A 24109-nucleotide genomic window follows, 5' to 3' on the forward strand; every position below is an offset into this window, starting at 1 on the left:
TGAAAGGCTAAAGACACGCTGTTGTCACTTTCATTGTCAATCGGAAACCAAGACCATGATTTGTGCGGTTAATAGCGCTGAGGGTGGATTACTTTAATAAAGGGAGTTCATTCGGTAGACGGTGGTGGCATAGTGACAAGGAGAGGGACGTTTTAGTTGGCCCATGCTGAATGCACAGCAGTACACCGCTTAGTCACTCCCCAACGGAAACTCTGACACGGTTGGTGCCAGTCTGGCGTGGCCTTCGTTTCGGTTGTACATGGACGGCTGACAACTTAGCAGTTTGCACTGCTAGAGTTCTCCTCTCTCAGGACAAACCACACCTCTTGGAAAACCATGGAGGAGCTAGCTAGCTTGGTCTCAGCTGTGGCAGCACAGGAAAAGATGTTGGGGAAAACAACACAAAACAATGCATCTGTCACTGTGAAATCCGCACGCTGCTTATCAAGTTCACATAACTGCACTGGGAGTCTCTGTATGTGTTTTTCAAGCTGTGTGAGCCTCTCTTGGATGGGCAATAAGAGGTGACACTTGGAACACATTCTGGTTATTTATCACCGCTTAAACTGTTCATCAATGCGAACAGTGGACATGTAATTGGTTATCGGGACTGGGATGGATACTTTGTGATGCTTTTACAAACAAAGAGCATGCAGAGCAAGCACGAAAAGCTTGTGTGATCAAACCCAACTGGAAAACAGAATGAGGCTTGTATCCAGTATGTCTGTATGTGCCTGAGTGCACTATGGTTTGAGCGTGTGTGTGTGTGTGTGTTTGATTCCATGCAATTAGACTTACACATGCAACACACAGCTGTTGAGAAGAGTTTAACAGTTTTTGTTTTGTTTTACAAATCAAACCTAAACATTCGGAATAATAAAATAACGGTACACCACACTCCTCATAGAAACAGCTCCAGCAGCGCACTCTGAGAGACTTGGTGGGAATGCCATGGGTGTATTCATTAGTGCACACTGTAGCAAAATGTTTTGCAAACAGACAAATTCACGTTAGTCTTTCCCGGTTTCGGCCCGTTTGATTCCGTTTGTTTCCTAGTGAGTACACCCCATGTCTCTTCTAATTGCCAGCAGCTAATTTGAGTGGAGACCGTTCACTAGTGAATGCATGCTAAGTGAATGGTTACATAAAGTCCCCAAGCACGTATGTTATTAAGTGCTATGTGACAAGTAAGTCTCTGAACACTTAGCATGGGATATCTCAACACTCCCTCATCAGCAAATAGATCACAGCCATGAGGTAATTGTCCTGGAAGTACTGTACAATAGTCCCACACGGCCAACAGGGCTTACTCAGAAAGTGTACACTATTAAATCTTTGTAAGCTTATCCAGATTACATGTATAAGTATAACAATTACAGTACTATCATTCTACTATTTGATTACATACTTAGTCCAAAGACAAAAAAACGAAACAATCAAACATGTGCTTGTCTTGACAGTCTTGCAAGGTCCAATCAAAAAAGCGATTTCCCCTTCAATAATCTTTTGATAAATACTTCCAAAGAGATTCAAGTAAAGTTCAGTCAAAATGTTGTGACACTGTTGCTTGTTGACTTGAGTTACCATGGTGATCAACATTAAAAAGAGGTTAGGGCGTTGGAAGCCTTTCCCCTCCTTCCCTGATCCAAATGTCTCATTTGCGATAGGGCTTACATTTTTTGCGCTTTTAAGGAACGTTTTTGTGAAGGGTACAGTCCTATCTTGGCCATCAAAACAACTGCAGAGGTTGAACATCTGGAGTTACTGTGCTGAGTTAGAGAAGGAGCCAGTGACCCCCCTAACATCTACTACAAAACCATGGTGCTTGCCTACGGAGCTGTGAGGGGAACGGCACCTCCTTACCTTCAGGCTCTGATCAGACCCTACACCCAAACGAGGGCACTACGTTCATCCACCTCTGGCCTGCTAGCCCCCCTACCTCTACGGAAGCACAGTTCCCGCTCAGCCCAGTCAAAGCTATTCGCTGCTCTGGCACCCCAATGGTGGAACAAGCTCACCCACGACGCCAGGACAGCGGAGTCACTGACCACCTTCCGGAGACACTTGAAACCCCACCTCTTTAAGGAATACCTGGAATAGTATAACAGTAACACCCCCCCCCCCCCCCCCCCCCCATTAAAAAAAGGGTGGTTGTCCCACTGGCTATCATAAGTTGAATGCACTAATTTGTAAGTCGCTCTGGATAAGAGTGTCTGCTAAATGACTTAAATTAAATTAAATTAAATTAAATTAACACTACTAAGCCCAAACTCATAAATCACCTCTCCTCCACAGTCCCCAGAACAGTTTGAGCTCCTTGGACTTGACCCGTTTCTACACAGGCCAGCATTTCATTGCAGCCAGCATGAAAGTGCAGACTTAGTGTTTCAAAGATGAGAGGGTCCCTGTAAACCATTTGGACAAGGCCAGTGTTATCTCTGCCTGTGACAGGCAAGGTTCAGTGTCTCTCATCCACTTAAGGATCAGAGGGTAAAATAGCCTCAGAAGTATAAAGTATGGTCTACCAGTCTTAGCGAGACCGGTCAAGACAGGTTGATGTTGTGATAAAAATGTATAATAGACCACAGAGAAATACTTTCTCTTGTCACAATTAACATGAATTTGATCACTTAGATGAATGCAGCAACTTATTGAGCACAGTATTAACCTTATATGGGATCGGTGTCCGTATACGGGACGGTTGAGCTAACATGTGCTAATGTGATTAGCATGACTGTTGTAAGTAACATCAAACTTTCCATGACATAGACATGTCTTATATGGGCAGAAAGTTTAAATTCTTGTTAATCTAACTGCACTGTCCAATTTATAGTAGCTATTACAGTGAATAAATACCATGCTTTTGTTTGAGGAGAGTGCACAACATCAAAAAACTTAGCACAGCAACTGGTTTGATACATTCACCTCTGAAGGTAAAAAATGTACTTACATTCAGTAATCTTGCTCTGATTTGTCATCCTGAGGGTCCCAGAGATAAAATGTAGCATAGTTTTGTTTGATAAAATACATTTTATATTCAAATGTAGTCAACTGACCAATTCGGCACATTGGAATATGCATATCCTTCCTTCAGGTTCTGAGCTACAGGCAGTTAGATTTGGGTAAGTAATTTTAGGGGAAAATTGAAAAAAAGGGTCTGATCCTTTAAGCCAATCAAACCATGGCAATTATATCTTCAACAGTGGAACTTAAATGGTGCCTAGTAGGTCTATTTCACCTGGAGTATATCATCCGGACTTCTATAGTGGTCAGGTGATCAATCCCTTGCCTCAAATTACTTCTGTTTGCCGGTAAGTGCTTTGCTTGGCCTTTTCTCACTCCTCTCTAAAAACTATCCTATGTTGTGTCAGTATGGCACACATACACACACACACCCACACCCACACACCCACAGGATCTCTCACTAACTCGGTTAAGTCTTCCTTTTTGGCTTTTGGCCTCTCTCTTTTTAGGTCAGTCTGACATTTCACAGGCCCCAGGGACCAGTCAGTACCGTTAAAGGGCTTTGCTCTCATGTACCAGATCTCCTCCAGCCCTACACCCTTAGATAAAAGGGTTCTAGATAGCACCTTTCTAAGAGTGTACAGCACAGACCCTGCAATTCCCCTTTAACACAGTACTGTCCATTTGATTCCCATGTTCAAAGAGACCAAACAGAATAGAGTTTCATTGGTTTCATTCCTTCCTTCCTGCGTTTTCACCAGTATTTTGCTCTTCCTTTGATGACATATTTTGATGTTAGATACAAAGCGTGTTGGACAGTTGGTGATTCAAGAGGGCAAAAAGAAGAAATCCAATGCTTAAGTTGATTAGAAAGTCTAATAAATGTTTATTTCCCCCGTTCCCAGATGAAACACAAAGTTAAGTAAAACAAAACAATAAAACACTAACTGTTTGATAAGTACATTCCATATTCAAAAACCTGAACATGCGTGTTTGAGGCAGTGATTCCAGAAGTGCATTTACATTACATTATGAATTGGTTTAACTGTCATTATATACACACTGCCAGATAGGACTTGTGTAAACATCAGCGTGGATTATGAGTGTCTTTAGCATGGTGAGGGAAAGTCTGTATTGGAGTATTGAATTAATATAAACCTATGATGACTCTTTCAAAGTCATTGTGGACCTGTGAGTGTATGTGCATGTGCGTATGTAAATAAGGATTTATAATCTCTGTCCCATGATATTCATACACATTACTGAAAACAATGATGAAACCTTATACTCATGAGTTTAACATTTAATGAAAAACATATTCTGTATCTGTTCCAGAAATGTTATATTACAAACATTGGATGTACTCTGCAACTCAACCAAAAAACAACAACAAAAAAAACACACTATGTAGCACCAGTAGGAAGAATCATGCAGCAAATTGATTTGCTTTCTTTTTTTTTGTGTGAAAAAGACTACTTCAAGACTTATTTTGATCAAATCCTGTTTGTGGAATCCAGTGCAGCCACCTCTCCTTTGGTACGGCTTCTCTTTGGCCATTTTTGTTGATTTTCCTCGGAATCTCCTCAGTAGAGGTATACGTTGACAATGAATCAATGTCCTCCTACGTTCTTATTGCGGCAATGACTCCTTGGTTGACAGGTGCTGTCGGTGAAAAGAAGGAAAGAAGACAGACATGATTTTAAAACAAAACCAATTCTCCCTGCATTTAATTTATCTTGTTCTGAGGGCAGGTATGCCGCGAGGGCAGAAACAAATGTGATTGGTTAAGGTTAGACAAGTAATCCCAATTGGCTAAGGTTAGGGTTAGGGGTTGGGTTAAGTTTAGAAAATAGATGTTATTGGTGAAGGTTAGGGGTTGTGGTAAGATTCCAAAGAGCAACTTTGTATATGGCAACTCATATACAAAGTAACTTTGTTACGCCCCCGTTCTACCACCAACCTACCACCTAGTGAAGCTTTTCTTCTCTTTCCTTTCATTCTCACTCGTCGCTGTGAGCGCCGCCCGTGGTTTGCACGGCTTTCATCCAACCAATCCCATGCCTTCTGCCCTGGAGGCAGAGCTGCCGTCAGGACAAGATTGAAGGAAAACTCCACTGAGCATTTATTTACACACAGAATATTTGCAATAACATGTCTGTACCTGAGAAATTAATTTTAGATGATGGATTGACAGATGGAACATCCACCTCTGATAAGGTATATACTACTGTACACTATCCTTTGTTTACCCACCCATATGGAAGCAAAACTGTTTATATGCAACTGTTGGCAACCTGTCATGCTTAGTTAAGTCCCAATAAATGTATCTTACTAAAAGCAGACAGGTAAAGAGGGAACAGCTAGATTGCTAGATAAATATACAGACCAATGATTAAATAGATGGACATATTGACAAATAGACAGACAGGCAAGCAGGCAGACACCAGTGTCTAGACATAATGCTTGTACAAATAGACAGACTAGATGTATGAATGGACAGATAGATGGACAGGCACTGGCAGGGCAGACAGACATACAGATAGACAGACACAAACACACACACACACACACAGAAACAGATATGATGACTAGCGAGACCCACCTGCTTTTCCACAGGCCTTCTCACACTCCTCGTGAGTTTCGAAGCGATTCTGGTTGCCGCCACAGCCTCCGTACCAGAAGCGTGTGCAGCTCTTGCTAAGGGGGTCGTAGTGCCACTTGAGAACAAACTTTGCGCAGGCGCCTTCCTCTTTGGGGAGCTGACAGATTTCCACTCCTGTAAAGGCTGCTGTGAGGGAGGAGAGAATAGGCCAATAAATGTGTGACCCACAGGAATCAACTGCATCAGTTGATCCAATAGGAAATGAATTGCAACATAATAGAGGTGAATATGGTTAATATGATCGACAACTTGAGAGAAAGCATTCCCTACCACAAGCCATTCCCCCGTCAAACTCAAGATCTTGAATATAGTTTACAGTACAATAGATCATAATATGAACTCTCTGCTGCCTGAAAGCGCACCACCTAATCAGGCTCATTTTCGAAAAGTTTACTAGACAAAAAAAACTGTGAACCATGCAGCGAACAGCCCTCGTCATTCATTTGCTCCACGCTTATGACAAAACTATAACTTTCCCCTTTTCCAAGGTTGGCTTTTCACTCATTCCATAATTCATTCTGAGGCATCGGGGGGGTTTGTCGCCAGACACAAAGGGGCTCATTGTTTGCAGAGTGAACACAGAGGATATTGTGTTACGCAATGTATATAACCTGCTACAGTGTAGATGTTATATCAGCATTTTCCACAGCACTGGGTAAGAGGACTGAATTGAAATCATGCTTGAGTTGAGAGGGTTTCCTGCCTGAAACCCTCTCAACTAATCATAGTAATAGACACACAAAGACTGATAATTCTGTATACCAGTACTCCTAATGCATTATAAGTATAACCATAATCACTTATAATGTACAGCAACATAGTGGTTCATAATTGCTGGTCACTTTTCCCTCAAGGATCGTACAGCATTATAATGACCATCAGTACGATGCATTTGTAACGTTTTTGTCAATGAGCAGCACATCATTATTTCTGCATTATAATCTTTGTTATGGTGTGTTATAGCTTTACTTTAGGTAAAGTGATGAAATGCCTAGGGCAGACAGATATAATACCCCATAAGCTGTTACAATACAATTATAAAGTGGTCATTGTCTGCTTTCAGTAAAGTGAAACCTTCTGCGCAATTCATGATGACACAACACAGTCGTCCTCTGTTGCTCAGTTGGTAGAGCATGACGCTAGCAACGCTAAGGTTGTGGATTTGATTCCCACTGGGACCATACAGTATATACAAAAGATGTATGTGCTGACTGTACTATAAGTTGCTTTGGTTAAAACCATCAGCTAAATGCCATATATTTTTTATATATACTGTACGATTTTGTCGCACAGGGCTTTGACTTTTTCAGTTTTGGACTACTTATGTTAATCAGTGCCTTTTGGGGGCCCTAATCGAGATTTGGCCGTGCTGAATAGGCATTCTTTCAGTTGCTTGTAAACTTTTATTTAGACCTTTTTTGGAAGTACATACCAGCCGTGACGGCAGTTAATGATAATTGTTGCTGATCGAAAGTCCATATTTGGTGAGTAACAAATGTATTTTTACATTATTAAGCTTGTAAAGCTGGTGAATGGCAAGTTGAATGGCTGCTTCCTGGGCTTAAAGGAGATTTGCCATATCAACGTCTTCTGTAAGGCCAGATTCTGTTTCAGGCTGTGCACAGACCTTTTGGGGGCATGTGCTCAAACAAACAAAAAATCCCTGCAACTGCAATCAAAGACTCAGCATTGAGCAGTTATTACAATAAGAGTGGAAAGCAGCTCAATCTGATAAGTAAACTATTTTGGAATAAATGCTGCACTTACAGTGGGGAAAAAAAGTATTTAGTCAGCCACCAATTGTGCAAGTTCTCCCACTTAAAAAGATGAGAGAGGCCTGTAATTTTCATCATAGGTACACGTCAACTATGACAGACAAAATGAGAATTTTTTTCCAGAAAATCACATTGTAGGATTTTTTATGAATTTATTTGCAAATTATGGTGGAAAATAAGTATTTGGTCAATAACAAAAGTTTCTCAATACTTTGTTATATACCCTTTGTTGGCAATGACACAGGTCAAACGTTTTCTGTAAGTCTTCACAAGGTTTTCACACACTGTTGCTGGTATTTTGGCCCATTCCTCCATGCAGATCTCCTCTAGAGCAGTGATATTTTGGGGCTGTCGCTGGGCAACACAGACTTTCAACTCCCTCCAAAGATTTTCTATGGGGTTGAGATCTGGAGACTGGCTAGGCCACTCCAGGACCTTGAACTGCTTCTTACGAAGCCACTCCTTCGTTGCCCGGGCGGTGTGTTTGGGATCATTGTCATGCTGAAAGACCCAGCCAAGTTTCATCTTCAATGCCCTTGCTGATGGAAGGAGGTTTTCACTCAAAATCTCATGATACATGGCCCCATTCATTCTTTCCTTTACACGGATCAGTCGTCCTGGTCCCTTTGCAGAAAAACAGCCCCAAAGCATGATGTTTCCACACCCATGCTCCACAGTAGGTATGGTGTTCTTTGGATGCAACTCAACATTCTTTGTCCTCCAAACACGACGAGTTGAGTTTTTACCAAAAAGTTATATTTTGGTTTCATCTGACCATATGACATTCTCCCAATCCTCTTCTGGATCATCCAAATGCACTCTAGCAAACTTCAGACGGGCCTGGACATGTACTGGCTTAAGCAGGGGGACACGTCTGGCACTGCTGGATTTGAGTCCCTAGCGGCGTAGTGTGTTACTGATGGTAGGCTTTGTTACTTTGGTCCCAGCTCTCTGCAGGTCATTCACTAGGTCCCCCCATGTGGTTCTGGGATTTTTGCTCACCGTTCTTGTGATCATTTTGACCCCACAGGGTGAGATCTTGCGTGGAGCCCCAGATCGAGGGAGATTATCAGTGGTCTTGTATGTCTTCCATTTCCTAATAATTGCTCCCACAGTTGATTTCTTCAAACCAAGCTGCTTACCTATTGCAGATTCAGTCTTCCCAGCCTGGTGCAGGTCTACAATGTTGTTTCTGGTGTCCTTTGACAGCTCTTTGGTCTTGGCCATAGTGGCGTTTGGAGTGTGACTGTTTGAGGTTGTGGACAGGTGTCTTTTATACTGATAACAAGTTCAAACAGGTGCCATTAATACAGGTAACAAGTGGAGGACAGAGGAGCCTCTTAAAGAAGAAGTTACAGGTCTGTGAGAGCCAGAAATCTTGCTTGTTTGTAGGTGACCAAATACTTATTTTCCACCATCATTTGCAAATAAATTCATTAAAAATCCTACAATGTGATTTTCTGGAAAAGAAATTCTCAATTTGTCTGTCATCGTTGACGTGTACCTATGATGAAAATTACAGGCCTCTCTCATATTTTTAAGTGGGAGAACTTGCACAATTGGTGGCTGACTAAATACTTTTTTTCCCCACTGTATTTACACCAACACAATTCCAGTCAAAATAAGATTTTAAGAAATACTGTAGCCTACCATTACTATATATAACCCAACTCCATTTATTGCCACTATCATGTATCCCAGTGTTTTTCAAACTTTTTGACCCTCAACCCCCAAAAAGGAGTGGTACAAAACTTGCGACCACCGCGCACATGTGCACACACGAAAATGCGTGCACAATCACTGCGTAAATGTAGCCTGTCATTACACCCATAAACGGTGATGCATTTTACACCTCCATTTGGAGCTGAAAGTCATTCATGTTAGCAGACAACATCAAGTAGGGTTATATCATGTCACTTCTCTGGAGTCCAGAGCAAGCAAAATCATACTGCCTACTTGTAGCGGAGGTTGCAGGATCGGAGGGAAAGCATATTTTGCACCGCACCATGACTTTGGAGGGCAGCCTGCCTGCAGAGTGCTGGTTGCCAGCCGGGTAGCCCTGTTCTTCCTCACAAATATCGTAATAAATTCGGCAAAATATGTTACATCTTCATCTCATAATACTAAAGGCAGTGCGATGTTACAGTTGCTTATCGTTAGACATATAGCCAGTAGCCACCCAAACTAGGCCTATCTGAAATATGCATATTATCAATCAAATCGCCAAGTAGCCTATTGCTCTGGCAAAGATGAGTCAGTTGTAGGTCGCTAAACTGTATTTTATATGGATGATAAATGTAGGCCTACTCTGTTTTTGGAAAACTCATCTTGCTATGCACACCTGTGCAAGATTTTGGTTCTGAAGCATAAATGAGAATTTAACAATGACTTGTGGGCAGTTGGTTAAGAACAACAACAAAAATTTGGGGGGAAATTATACCACCACCGAAAGGCCAAAGGGGCATGTGCCCTGCACAGGTATATCCCTATGTGCATACAAAGCACATATCGTAATAAATTCTCCAGAATATGTTACATCTTCATCCCATAATGTTGAAGGCAGTGCGATGTTACAGCTGCTTATCGTCAGACATATAGCCAGTAGGCCCCCAAACTAGGCCTATCTGAAATATGAAAATTAGGTAACACTTGACACCCAGCATGATAACATGTTATGACACAGTCATAACCATGTCATAATATCTCATAACAGCTGACATAACTTGTCATAACCTGTTATAATATGGTCATAACACTGTCATGACACATATATTTAGACCTGTTGTGACATACAGTACCAGTCAAAAGTTTGACACACCTACTCATTCAAGGGTTTTTCTTTATTTTTACTATTTTCTACATTGTAGAATAATAGTGAAGACATCAAAACTAGGAAATAACACATATGGAATCATATAGTAACCAAAAAAGTGTTAAACAAATCAACATATATTTTATCTTTGAGATTCTTCAAAGTAGCCACCCTTTGCCTTGATGACAGCTTTGCACACTCTTGGCATTCTCTCAACCAGCTTCATGAGGTAGTCACCTGGAATGCATTTCAATTAACAGGTGTGCCTCGTTAAAGGTTAATTTGTGGAATTTCTTTCCTTCTTTTGAGCCTATCAGTTGTGTTGTGACAAGGTAGGGGTGGTATACAGAAGATAGCCCTATTTGGTAAAAGACCAAGTCCATATTATAGCTAAAACAGTTCAAATAAGTAAAGAGAAATGACAGTCCATCATTACTTTAAGACATGAAGGTCAGTCAATATGGAAAATGTCAAGAACTTTGAAAGTTTCTTCAAGTGCAGTCGCAAAAACCATCAAGCGCTATGATGAAACTGGCTCTCATTTGGACCGCCACAGGAAAGGAAGACCCAGAGTTACCTCTGCTGCAGAGGATAAGTTCATGAGTTACCAGCCACAGAAATTGCAGCCCAAATAAATGCTTCACAGAGTTCAAGTAACAGACACATCTCAACATCAACTGATCAGAGGAGACTGCATGAATCAGGCCTTCATGGTCGAATTGCTGCAAAGAAACCACTACTAAAGGACACCAATAATTAGAAGAGACTTGCTTGGGCCAAGAAACATGAGCAATGGACATTAGACTGGTGGAAATCTGTCCTTTGGTCTGATGAGTCCAAATTTGAGATTTTTGGTTCCAACCGCCATGTCTTTGTGAGATGCTGAGTAGGTGAACGGATTATCTTCACGTGTGGTTCCCACTGTGAAGTATGGAGGAGGAGGTGTGATGGTGTGGGGGTGCTTTGCTGGTGACACTGTTGGTAATTTATTTAGAATTCATGGCACACTTAACCAGCATGGCTACCACAGCAAACTGCAGCGATACGCCATCCCATCTGGTTTGCGCTTAGTGGGACTATCATTTGTTTTTCAACAGGACAATGACCCAACACACCTCCAGGCTGTGTGAGGGCTATTTGACCAAGAAGGAGAGTGATGGAGTGCTGCATCAGATGACCTGGCCTCCACAATCACTGTCATCAAGGCAAAGGGTGGCTACTTTGAAGAATCTCAAAGATAAAATATATGTTGATTTGTTTAACACTTTTTTGGTTACTATATGATTCCATATGTGTTATTTCCTAGTTTTGATGTCTTCACTATTACTCTACAATGTAGAAAATAGTAAAAATAAAGAAAAACCCTTGAATGAGTAGGTGTGTCGAAACCTTTGACTGGTACTGTATATTGCGTTATTTTATGGCTGGTTATGACACCTACATAAGAGTGTCAAAACCTACCACACAAAACTGGAGGAAATTAATGTTATTTCTGGTCAATAATCTGGATATGCACGCCCTCCTTTGCGCACCAATGCTGATGACTAGTCATTGGTCAACAATGAAGACGCAAAATTGTTGTGTTCTGAAGCATAGATGAGAATTTTATGAATACTTGCAGGCAGTGGGTTCTGAATAACCATGACAAAAAATTATACCACCACCGAAAAGAGCACTTTGGTGACTGGAAGGGCAAAGGTGCATGTGCTCTGGCATTATTCAGGTACTCATAATGCACTATGATAGAGTAATAATGCAGTATGCAAGCATCGTTATAGATGCACATAAATAATCATAATTCCGTATACCAATACTCCTAATGCATTGTAAGTATAATCATAATCACTTATAATGTACAGCAACAGTGCTTCATAATTCCTGGTCACAGCATTATAATGCGTTTCTAATGTTTTTGTCAAATCAATGCAATAGATAGTATAGAATACAGTATATACATATGAGATGGGTAATGCAAGATATGTAAACATTATTAAGATAGATTAAGGAGTGTCAAAGAGCAGCCCATCATTATTACTGCATCATAATGTTTGTTATGGTGTGTTATAGAATACTTCTAAGCAGGCATGTGCCCAGATCAAATCAAATCAAATCACATTTTATTTGTCACATGCTTCGTAGACAACAGGTGTAGACTAACAGTGAAATACATACTTACGGTTCCTTTTCCAGCAATGCAGTATTAAAGATACCATTAAAAAAAATATATATATATATATATAAATAGTGACACAGTGAATAACGAATAATAATAATGACAAAAAATACCACGGCTATATACAGGGAGTACCAGTACCAAGTCGATGTGCGAGGTAATTGAGGTAGTGACTAGCAGCAGCGTGTGTGTGTGTGTGTGGTGTCAGTATGCATGTGTGTGCATGTTATGTGTGTGTGGACATATGGTGTGTGTGTGTGTGGCGTCAGTATGTGTGTGTGTAAGTATGTGTGAGTGTGTGGATACAGTCCAGTGTGTGCGCATAGAGTCAGTGCAAGAGAATTAGTGCAAAAAAGGGTCAATGCAGGTAGTCTGGGTAACCATTTGATTAGCTATTTAGCCGTCTTGTTTAGAAGTCTTATGGCTTGGGAGTAGACGCTGTTCAGGATCCTGTTGGTTCCTGACTTGACGCATTGATACCACTTGCCGTGCTGTAGCAGAAAGAACAGTCGGTGTCTTGGGTGGCTGGAGCCTTTGACAATTTTTGGGGCCTTCTTCTGACACTGCCTGGTATAGAGGATGGTAGGGAGCTCTACCCCAGTAATGTACTGAACCGTACGCACTACCCTCTGTAGCGCCTTGTGGTCGGATGCCAAGCAGTTGCCATACCAAGCGGTGATACAACCTGTCAAGATACTATCGATGGTGCAGTTGTAGAATGTTTTCAGGATCTGATGGCCCATGACAAATCTTTTCAGCCTCCTGCGGGAAAGAGGCTTTGTCGTGCCCTCTTCACGACTGGTCAGACCATGCTCTGAGTATGTGTCCTGGTAATCCATCTGGTCCTGCAGCCTTGTTAATGTTAACCTGTTTAAAGGTCTTACTCACATCAGCTACTGCGAGTGTGATCACATAGTCGTCCGGAACAGTTGGTGTTCTCACGCATGGTTCAGTGTTGCTTGCCTTGAAGCAAGTACAGAAGGCATTTAGCTCGTCTGGTAGGCTTGTGTCTCTGGGCAGCTCGTGGCTGTGTTTCCCTTTGTAATCTGTAATAGTTTGCAAGCCCTGCCACATCCAATGAGCGTCAGAGCCAGTATAGTAGGATTCGATCTTAGTCCTGTATTGACGCTTAATGCACTTATTAATGAAGCAGGTGATTGATGTGGTAAACTCTGCAATGCCATCGGATGAATCCCGGAACATATTCCAGTCTGTGCTAGCAAAACAGTCATGTAGCTTAGCATACGCTTCACCACTTCCGAATTGAGCGTGTCACTGGTACTTCCTGTTTGTATGCACATAGGGCTATACCTGTGCAGGGCACATGCACCTTTGGCCATTCGGTGGTGGTATAATTTCCCCCCAAAAATTGTTGTTGTTGTTGTTGTTCTTAACCAACTGCCCGCAAGTCATTGTTAAATTCTCATTCATGCTTCAGAACCAAAAATGTGCACAGGTGTGCAAAGCCAGATTAGTTTTCCAAAAACAGAGTAGGCCTACATTTATCATCCATATAAAATACAGTTTAGCGACCTACAACTGACTCATCTTTGCCAGAGCAATAGGCTACCTGGCGACTTGATTGATAATATTCATATTTCAGATAGGCCTAGTTTGGGTGGCTACTGGCTATATGTCTGATATATCCTTACTTGATGTTGTCTGCTAACATGAATGACTTTCAGCTCCAAATGGTGGTGTAAAATGGATCACCGTTTATGGGTGTAATGGCAGGTTACATTTGCGCAGTGATTGTGGCGCATGTGGATGTGTGTGCGTGGGGATCACAAGTTTTGTACCACTCCTTTTTGGGGGTTGAGGGTCAAAAAGTTTGAAAAACACTGGGATACATGATAGTGGCAACAAATGGAGTTGGGTTGGATATAGTAATGGCAGGCTACAATATTTCTTACAATCTTCTATTTTGACTGGAATTGTGTTGGTGTAAATAAGTGCATCATTTATTCCAGTTCAGAATAGTTTCGCAAAATACTTTACTTATCAGATTGCGCTGCTTTCCCCTCTTGTTGAAATAATTGCTCAACGATGAGTCCGTGATGGCAGTTGAGGATATTTTTCTTTTGGGGGGGGGGGGGGGGGGGGGGGGTACCCTTTATGGGGGTTTGTGCACGGCCCTGTATAATGCGGTATAATGCATATCGACTTCATAGAAAGTTTTACCAATAGGGTAACTTACCGGGAGCTGGAAGGATCTCAGTCTCGGGCTGCTGCTCCACTTGTTGCTGAGGCTCTGGTGCTGTCGAACAGGGAAAAAACAAAAGTTTCTAAAGTCAAGCAACAACCTTTTACCAACTGATCTACAACATCCTTAACACTTTAATTGTACGCTCCGTCATATAGCTGTTTTTACACTGTGATGTAATAGATGTCATATACAGTCATGATAGGTAACAATATACACACTTAACATGGTTAGCTTATCAGCTAGCTAACCAGGTAATCTAAATTGCATCCTGTATCATGATTATATCATGTTAGTTGCAAAAGCATGACATTAGCTATCAGGACTGCTTACGACAACTGTTATCAAGCGAATTACAGTCTACGATTGTCTACTTAGTTAGTTAGTCAAATATGACCAGACAGGTGCAAACAGCCTCTGCAAGCTTTCAGAAAACCTGGCAACAAGGACCACTCACCTGACCTCATGCAGCGTTTCAAGCACTGGGCCTCAGTCTCGAACCTATTGACATTGCCTTCACAACCACCATACCAGAACTGGGTACAGATCCCGTTCTTTCTGTCAAAGAACCACTTAGCCTGATAGTCTTTGCACGCCATTCCAGGGTCATAGTCAAGAGAGCATGGGTCTGCGAGCTCGTTAGCTAGAACATGCAAAAACAAGACCAGTCACGAGAGGGTTAAGAGAGAAGAGAGATGTATAAGTATGTTTAAGATGAACATCGCCCATCTAAACATATATTTGAGTTACTGTGAGCTAGTTGTCTGCCATGACTAAACAGTAAGTAATGAATATGTAACGGTATTGTTACTGGTTTAGAAGTGAAATGTGAAAACAGAACATTTGATAAGGTAATCAAATGTATCTCATTGCTGGTAAATTAAACTTGTGAAAACTCAGAGCAAAAATCTAATAGTAGGACCATGGCATGTCACAGTAGCTGTACATCTACAATGTTAGTCGTTTTGAACAAAGAGAGTAGAAAAGGCACAGATAGTACAGTAGCATAGGTTTGTATTGGTGAATTGTTGATATGAAAGGATAGTAGGCATAGCCAATCAGCTGCTTCTCCCTAAACCATGTTGCTATCAGAGTTAATATATGTTAATGTTAGTACATTTTAGTATTGAGTAAGTCTGTGGCTGTGTGGTCTCCGTGTTATCCTCTTAAGGATCGGACCCCTTTTTTCAATTTTCGCCTAAAATGACATTCCCAAATCTAACTGCCTGTAGCTCAGGACCGGAAGCAAGGATATGCATATTATTGACACCATTTGAAAGGAAACACTTTGAAGTTTGTGGAAATGTGAAATTAATGTAGGAGAATATAACACATTAGATCTGGTAAAAGATAATACAAGCAAAAAAACATATATTTTTTTAATCATCTTTGAAATGCAAGAGAAAGGCCACAATATAATATTGCAGTTTAGGCGCAATGTTGATTTAGCATAGTTTCAGATTGATCCAGTGAAGCATTGCAATACTGGACTATTTTGTATCAAGTCTGCCCAAATGTGCCGAATTGGTAAATTGATAAATTTTCAAGTACATAACTATAGAGAATATACAAAAATGATATTGTAATACAAAATGTAAGTTTACACACTCCCAGGAATGTCATACATGATGGATCATTAGCTTATACACTAACTTTCACACATCTAGATGGCCGGGCGGGTGGGTGTGGAGCCAGAGACAGTTCCTACATTTGAATATAAAAATTGATTTCATCAAACAAAATTATGCTACATTTTATCTCTGGGACCCGTAGGATGACAAATCAGAGCAAGATTACTGAATGTAAGTACATTATTTACCTTCAGAGGTGAATGTATCAAACCAGTTGCTGTGATACGTTTTTTGTTGTTGCGCACTCTCCTCAAACAATAGCACGGTATTCTTTCACTGTAATAGCTACTGTAAATTGGACAGTGCAGTTAGATTAACAAGAATAAGACATGTTTATGTCCTGGAAAGTTTGCTGTTACTTACAACAGTCATGCTAATCACATTAGCGCACGTTAGCTCAACCGTCCTGTATACGGGACACCGATCCCGTAGAGGTTATGCAGCGAAACCTCCATCAGTACCTAATCCTGGTGGGTCAACTCCAAAAGTACCTCTCGGTAAAGCTGAGAAAGTACATGAATTCAACCACAGTCTTGGACGCAAGCGCACCCGTCAAAACCACCCTACGGCAAAGTCCTTCCTGCTTTGCACATTACACAGTGATAGTATATTATTTTCTTATTGACATAGCGTTATCATTGTATAGTATTGCAATAATATGACTGGCTTCAATCAATACCAATGATGTATATACAGGTAACTGCCAAAATAAAGGAAAAACCAACATAAAGTATCTTAATAGGCATTGGGCCATCACGAGCCACCAGAACAGCTTCAATGTGCCTTGGCATGGATTCTAAGTGTCTGGAACTCTATTGGACGGATGCGACACCATTCTTCCACGAGAAATTCAATAATTTGGTGTTTTGTTGATGGTGGTGGAAAACGCTGACTCAGGCGCCGCTCCAGAATCTCCCATAGGCCTAAGTGTTCAATTGGGTTGATCTGGTGATATGGAATATGGTTTACATAATTGTCATGCTCATAAAACCATTCAGTGACCACTCGTGCCCTGTGAATGGGTCATTGTCATCCTGGAAGAGACCACTCCCATCAGGATAGAAATGATTCACCATAGGTTGAAGGTGATTACTCAGAATAGGTGTGTATTTATTTGCATTTACCTTGCCCTCTAAGGTGTGGACCTAAACTATGCCAGGAATATGCACCCGACACCATAACAGAGCCACCAGAACCCAAATTTACTCAAGTGTTTCCTTTATTTTGGTAGTTACCTGTATGTAGATCATATATAATGTATATATAATATGTACATATATTGTAAGTATATCATGAAAATATATGTATATGTTTTTATTTTAATCAGCAGTCACTATGACAACCATAGTAGTTATATTTGTGAGTTCTCAGAGTTCTCATAATCTCAGAGGCAGCCCCCCTTGAAAACTCCCTGATTCGCTGGTTCAGGAGATGACCTCATCTCTTAGCCATTCCCACCATAAGGGAGAGCGTGCAGTGGCCTCACTCCAAGGCTCAACATGTGAGCAATAAATCTTCATCAATGGAGTTATTTTCCACAAAAACGTTTTCTGTCTCACTGTAAAAGCTACAGGAGCTATACCAATGGTTAAGAGATTGTCTTTCAGTGAACAGTTCAGTTGTTTATTAAGTAATAGTTTACTCCATGCCCAATATTTTTGGCAGCATCACTTACTATCAGGGGCAGAAGTACTGCTTGTTTTCTTACAGAAAACGTCCCTTTTCATCCTCATGCTAACTAGCAGTAGCCACCGCAGCAATTTTGGAATGGCAGTGTCAGCCAAGCAGCTCCTTTCTTGTTCAACGCGATGTGCCATTCCAAAATGACTGCTGTGGCTACTGCTAGCTATCATGATGACGAAAAGGGCAGTTTTCCGGGAAACAAACTAGCAGTATTTAAATCTTCTCAACCCATATGTCGCGCTGGCTCCACAGTGTCTTAATGTAACCACGATTGTGTTCCGATCCCAGTGCAGCTCAGTGTAAACAAGCGTAAGAGTAGGGTCGGTTTCTTCTAGCAAGGGCGGACTGGGACCAGATTAATTTTTCCATGAGGTCCACCGTCCAATTTTTTTCCTTGAGGTCCCCATTATTAACCAGATAATGAGCATTTTGTGCAAAAAAGTTAGGGCTACAAATGGACCAGCCTATTTAACATGATGGTCTATCAGCCCCTACTGAATATAGATTAAAAAGGCCAATTTTTTAAAGGCCCACTCTGTGATATTTACACCCATTTTTTATCATTTAAATAAATTATAGACGAGTGGGCTTTTAACTTGAAAATCATTGTGCATGATGTGTGAAATATCTTTGTGTGTTGAAGAGTGATTCTGAACCATACTGTTGGATTTTCTGATCAGACCCTACACCCAAACGAGGGCACTACGTTCATCCACCTCTGGCCTGCTAGCTCCCCTACCTCTACGGAAGCACAGTTCCCGCTCAGCCCAGTCAAAGCTATTCGCTGCTCTGGCACCCCAATGGTGGAACAAGCTCCCCCACGACGCCAGGACAGCGGAGTCACTGACCACCTTCCGGAGACACTTGAAACCCTACCTCTTTAAGGAATACCTGGAATAGTATAAAGTAATCCTTCTTCCCCCACCCCCCATTGAAAAAAAATTGTTGAATGCACCAATTTGTAAGTCGCTCTGGATAAGAGCGTCTGCTAAATTATGTAAATGTGAAATGTAAATGTATTGGAGTAACAACGATGCTGCCAATGCAAATCCAAACACAATGAATTCCTATTAGAGACCATTAGCTAAAAACAAAGGCAATCTCTGAACCAGGCAAACCAAGGGGCGGTTTCTCAAAAGTAGAAGCTGGCTCCCCTAATTCTAAACCTAACCCTAAATTTAACCCTTAATCCTAAAATTGCCTTTTTTCCTTGTGGGGGCCAGCGAAATGTTCCCACTTCTCCGAATTTTCCTTGTTTTACTATCCTTGTGAGGACTTCGGTCCCCACAAGGATAGTGAAACCAAAAACACACACATACACACACACACACAGGTGTCACTCACCAATCTCTGGTTTGTCCAGTGGTGTAGTGGCCACGATACCAGTCACCTCCATGGGGGCGGTGACCTTATGCTCTGCTGCTGCTTCTGTCCAATCAGATATTACATAATAATGGTCAGTGGATTCAGTTATACAGATATTTATGGCTGTTGTGTGGCTAGTCTGACACCAGGTGACATGTTTTGTTTTGCCTTGCACAAAAAAAAGGAAAACATTCCAATAAAATATATGAAAGACAGAAAGATATTCATGAAACAGGAAAACCACCTTTATCATTGCTTGGATGTTGCACAACATAAAACACAATACTCATTTAATTATCATAATAACGATCATTTTGATATTTTTTTATGCCGATATAGGCCTACTGTACAGTATACGCATATCTATCCGTTGCTCAGGCAAAACTGTCATTGACAATAATTTTCAGGTTGACATCACTGTTGTAGGGGAAAAACGGGTAAAGCCTAACCTAAGCAGACCAGACAATCACTGTGGTGTGTTTATGGACTTACTGGTGGTAATAATGCCTTTGTGGGTGGCCACAGCGTGGCCCTGGGTAGTGTGTGTGGTCACCACGGCGTGGTAGGTCTGGGCGCTATCCAGGCCGCTTACAGTGAGCTCAGTTCCCGTCACATTTCTCCTCAAAACCAGTGTGTTGTCACGCTGGCGCGTAACCACCACCTCAAAGTAGGCCATGTGCTTGGGGTCCGGGCTGGCCCAGCGCAGGGTCAGGCTGCTGGAAGTGACGTTGGCTACGTGCAACTCATCTTGGTCTAGGGGCCAAACATATTGACACACACGCAGACATAAAACACACACACACACATAACATACACACATGCAGACATAAAAAAAAACAGACAAAAACACACACATTCACAAATGATTAGTCTTTGAACTGCCACGGGAGACAAAACATGACTGGTATTGATTTATTTAACTGGTGGTAAACCCTGCTATTTCATTTTTTATTTAATGTACCGTTGTGCTTTCTTGGATGGACTGCCTGGTGGTTTTCGTGTTTTTGATGTTTCCTACACAGAGTGGATTATAGACACATGATATGTAAGATTCTACCAATACATAAAGTTATGCATATGGTGATTTACATGACAAACATGATAAACACTTTAATGAATATACACGTGATAAACATGATCTGAATACTCACTCTTGGCTGTGGTGTGACTTGGGGAAGGGGAACTTGGGGAATGGCTGGTCACTCTGGTACCAGTGACAGTGTTTGGAGACTTCAGGAGACATGTAGAAAACGTTCTCAACTGCAGACACAAGAGGAAAAGGACAATGTTCACATACAGTATCAACCTGACAAAGAAAATATATTAAAGGTGTTTGTAAGTGGTTTCCACAATTAAAACCAGAACGACTGTCAATGTGTCCACAATTATGTGCATTCAATCTAATTATTTAATTTGCTTTGTCCATGAAAAACCTGTTATCAGTGAATAAAAGATTAACATAAATCAAATAGGTACTCAATAGACAGCAACGGTGTAAAAGAAAGCACTCACTGCTGAGATACTTGGGCAGCAGTCGGCCAAAGTTCTGAATGTGCTTGTCGTAGAAGTGCGAGGTGCTGGTCAGCCTCTTGAAGAAGATGTCGGACGGCTCGCTGGCCATGCGCGTCAGCACACGGGTGTCCCCAGCACCCAGCTTCTCGCCCACGCCCAGGATGACCAAGAAATAGCCTTTACACTTGGCCTCGGTGGCCACGGCAACCAGCCGCTCCTCATCCTCCTCCACAGGGCCTGTTACAAACACCGTCAGAACCTTGAGGTCTCGCTGGTGGGGCGCCTTCTCAAACACCTGCTCCACCGTGTGCTCGATGGCCGCCGCCAGTGCCCGCCCACCCTCCAGTTGGGGTGTCTTGTCCAGCAGGAAGTTGCGGATGTCATGGGCTGAGCGGTGGTCAGTCAGGCCCACGTCCACGAGGATGGGTGAGACGCTGTTGTTGCGCAGGAACTCGTAGGGCGCATGCTGGATCACGGCCACGCGGGCATGGTGGATGGATGCCACGGGGTCCGATGAGACTTCCAGCTGCTCTACAATGTGTGCAACGTAGTGTTTCATCTCTGTGAAGACGGTGGGGTAGGTGGTCTCGGAGCTGTCCATGACAAAGGCCATGTCAATGTCCACGTCGGTGGTGGAAGACCTCCTGTCTCTCGACTGCTGAGGAGGGACATAGTCACACATTTGGTCCGGGGCGCAGGAGTCTGGAGAACAAAAGAACACATAAATGGGCTCAGGCGTTTTGGCTTGTAATGGTTTTCATTATGTCCCACTGGATTTGTTTGTAATGCAATTTTTCGGTTTGTATGCAACTGTCAATGTCAGGCAATGTGCATCCAATTAGCTTACAATATAATTACTATAATCAGAAAGAAAGTGTGGGATAATCAGTTACACCATCAAAAATAAATAGTGTTCCATAAAAAATGTAGAACACAAGAATGCACCATTTTTTGGTAGTTGCATAGAAATTCATATAACAGTTCATTGCAGCATTTGTGTGAAGTTAATCTCTAAGGATATGAGAAACGCTCTTACCCAGGCAGATGTGGCAGTTCATGACCTTTTGGATAGCTGAGTTGTACTGTGCACTTCCGGGATTGGGCAGCACAATCACCTGACCCAGTGCTGACCCAGTGCCATTCATCTGATAAAGAGAGAGGAGGTAACGAAATGTCAAAAACATGTTCAGGTCAGCTGACAAGACATCTCTGTAAATTCATTTTTAGGTGTTGTATACTGCTTTCAGGTACCAGAACAATAACTACATTCCAATATCTATACTACCACATTGCATGCAGAATACATTGCCTCATTCTATGCTAGTGCAGACATTAGAGCAGGGCCAAAATGATTCCCTGCTCTGTGTTATGGTAACAGAGCTCAATTTTACCCTATGTAAGAGTGTCTATTTTTCTGCCCCTTGTCTGCTCCCTAACCCCCTTTACATTACCTTCAGAGCTCTGGTGAGCTGGCCATCCTCTTTGTTGATCAGGAACACTGAGGCGATGCCGGAGTCATAGAGGCGTAGGGCGGCTGCGCTGACCGCCCGCTGATCCTTCACTGGCCCGTTGACAAAGAAGATGGCCACCTTCCTCATGAGGAAGCCGCTGCGCACCCTCTTGAAGGTGTTCTGCGCCAAGAAGTTCATGGCCGTCTCCAGGCTACGCTGTTTGCGCGTCTGTAATGCCTGCAGGCCCTCCATGCGCTGCACAAGGGCGCGGCGCTTCAGCGCGTCTGCAAAGCGGATTTCGGTGGTCACTTCGTTGTTGTAGAGGGTGAGGGCCACGCGGGCGCCGCGCGGGCAGTTGCTCTCGGCGATGGTGATGTTGCCAACCAGGCGGAGCATGGCTTCACGCATGTTGTTGAAGGCAGGCCTACTCACGCCGTCAGAGGCGTCCAGGGCGAAGGCCAGCTCGGTAGGGTAGAGTGGGCACTCCTGCTGACCATAGCAGCAAGCTGAGAATAAAACGAAAAATAAAACAAGTTTTGGGGCATTAATACTCCTATGTCAAGTGAATGGGTGCCAGAGCAGGAGAGGGAGGTGGGTTATGCAGTGTGTATCTAAGGTGGGTTTACACGACATACGGTTGGAGGGTGACATTAAAGTGGGGGGACCCGGCCGACCCTTCCGGCATTTTACACTTACGACAGTTGTCTCTGATCTTCTTCACCAAGTCACATTGCTGAGGAGAAAAGGGACAATTTAAAACTGATGTTAAGACATTATACATATTCCACACATTTAAACTTTGGTCAAATTTCCTATACAAAATGTTGTCTATCTGATAAATGGACTCCCACCACAACGCCAGGTCCTCTCGGTCCTTTCTGGCCCTGTGGGAAGACAAACAGCAGAGTTGAACAGAGGAACACAGCTGGAAGGAGACAAAGCAACAGGCTACACTCTCAGGCCTGGCACCACTCCAGATAACAACACCATTATTTTTGTCCATTATATAAATAATGAACGGTTTGTAATGACGTTAAAAACAATACATATTCTACTTGGCAAACCTCCAAAGACTGTACATGTTACAGAAGTATAATTATGGTTATTTATAATGTGACATACTGTACAGTGCATTCAGAAAGTATTCAGACACCTTCCCCTTTTCCACATTTTGTTACGTTACAGCCTTATTTTAAAATGGATGAAATAAATACAAATCCTCATATATTTACACACAATACCCAATAATGACAAAGCGAAAACAAGTTTTTAGAAATTCTAGCAAATGTATTAAAAATTAAAACAGAAATACCATATTTACATAAGTATTCAGACCCTTTGCTATGAGACTCGAATTTGAGCTCAGGTGCATCCTGTTTCCATTGATCATCCTTGAGATGTTTCTACAACTTGACTGTAGTCCACCAGTGGTAAATTCAATTGATTGGACATGATTTGGAAAGGCACACACCTGTCTATATAAGGTCCCACAGCTCCGAGACAGGATTGTGTCGAGGCACAGATCTGGGGAAGGGTGCCAAAACATTTCTGCAGCATTGAAGGCCCCCAAGAACACAGTGGCCTCCATTATTCTTAAATGGAAGAAGTTAGGAACCACCAAGACTCTTCCTAGAGCTGGCCACCCGGCCAAACTGAGCAATTGGGGGAGAAGGGTTTTGGTCAGGGAGGTGACCAGGAACACGATGGTCACTGACAGAGCTCCAGAGTTCCACTGTGGAGATGGGAGAACCTTCCAGAAGGACAATCATCTCTGCAGCACTCCACCAATCAGGCCTTTATGGTAGAGTGGCCAGATGGAAGCCACTCCTCAGTAAAAGGCACATGACAGCCTGCTTGGAGTTAGCCAAAAGGCACCTT

General features: G+C 42.3%; 1 protein-coding gene across 1 annotated transcript in view; it reads right to left on the reverse strand.

The window, feature by feature from the left end:
- Nucleotides 1-3826: 3826 nt before the first annotated feature.
- LOC311143297 (collagen alpha-3(VI) chain-like) overlaps nt 3827-24109 on the reverse strand; it is a 159745-nt gene continuing 139462 nt past the window's right edge. The window contains exons 32-45 of the mRNA XM_084179125.1: nt 23083-23115; nt 22928-22964; nt 22232-22737; nt 21817-21925; nt 20781-21482; nt 20420-20528; nt 20230-20282; nt 19761-20021; nt 19248-19331; nt 15047-15232; nt 14584-14643; nt 5567-5752; nt 4929-5045; nt 3827-4626 (exon numbers count right to left, since the gene is read on the reverse strand). Coding sequence (XP_084035251.1) covers nt 4586-4626; nt 4929-5045; nt 5567-5752; nt 14584-14643; nt 15047-15232; nt 19248-19331; nt 19761-20021; nt 20230-20282; nt 20420-20528; nt 20781-21482; nt 21817-21925; nt 22232-22737; nt 22928-22964; nt 23083-23115 — 2484 coding nt within the window. The 3' untranslated portion in view covers nt 3827-4585. The remainder of the gene's footprint in view (nt 4627-4928; nt 5046-5566; nt 5753-14583; nt 14644-15046; nt 15233-19247; nt 19332-19760; nt 20022-20229; nt 20283-20419; nt 20529-20780; nt 21483-21816; nt 21926-22231; nt 22738-22927; nt 22965-23082; nt 23116-24109) is intronic.

The sequence above is a fragment of the Coregonus lavaretus genome (assembly GCF_964263955.1).
Source record: "Coregonus lavaretus genome assembly, chromosome: 16".
NCBI classification, from domain to species: Eukaryota; Metazoa; Chordata; class Actinopteri; order Salmoniformes; family Salmonidae; genus Coregonus; species Coregonus lavaretus.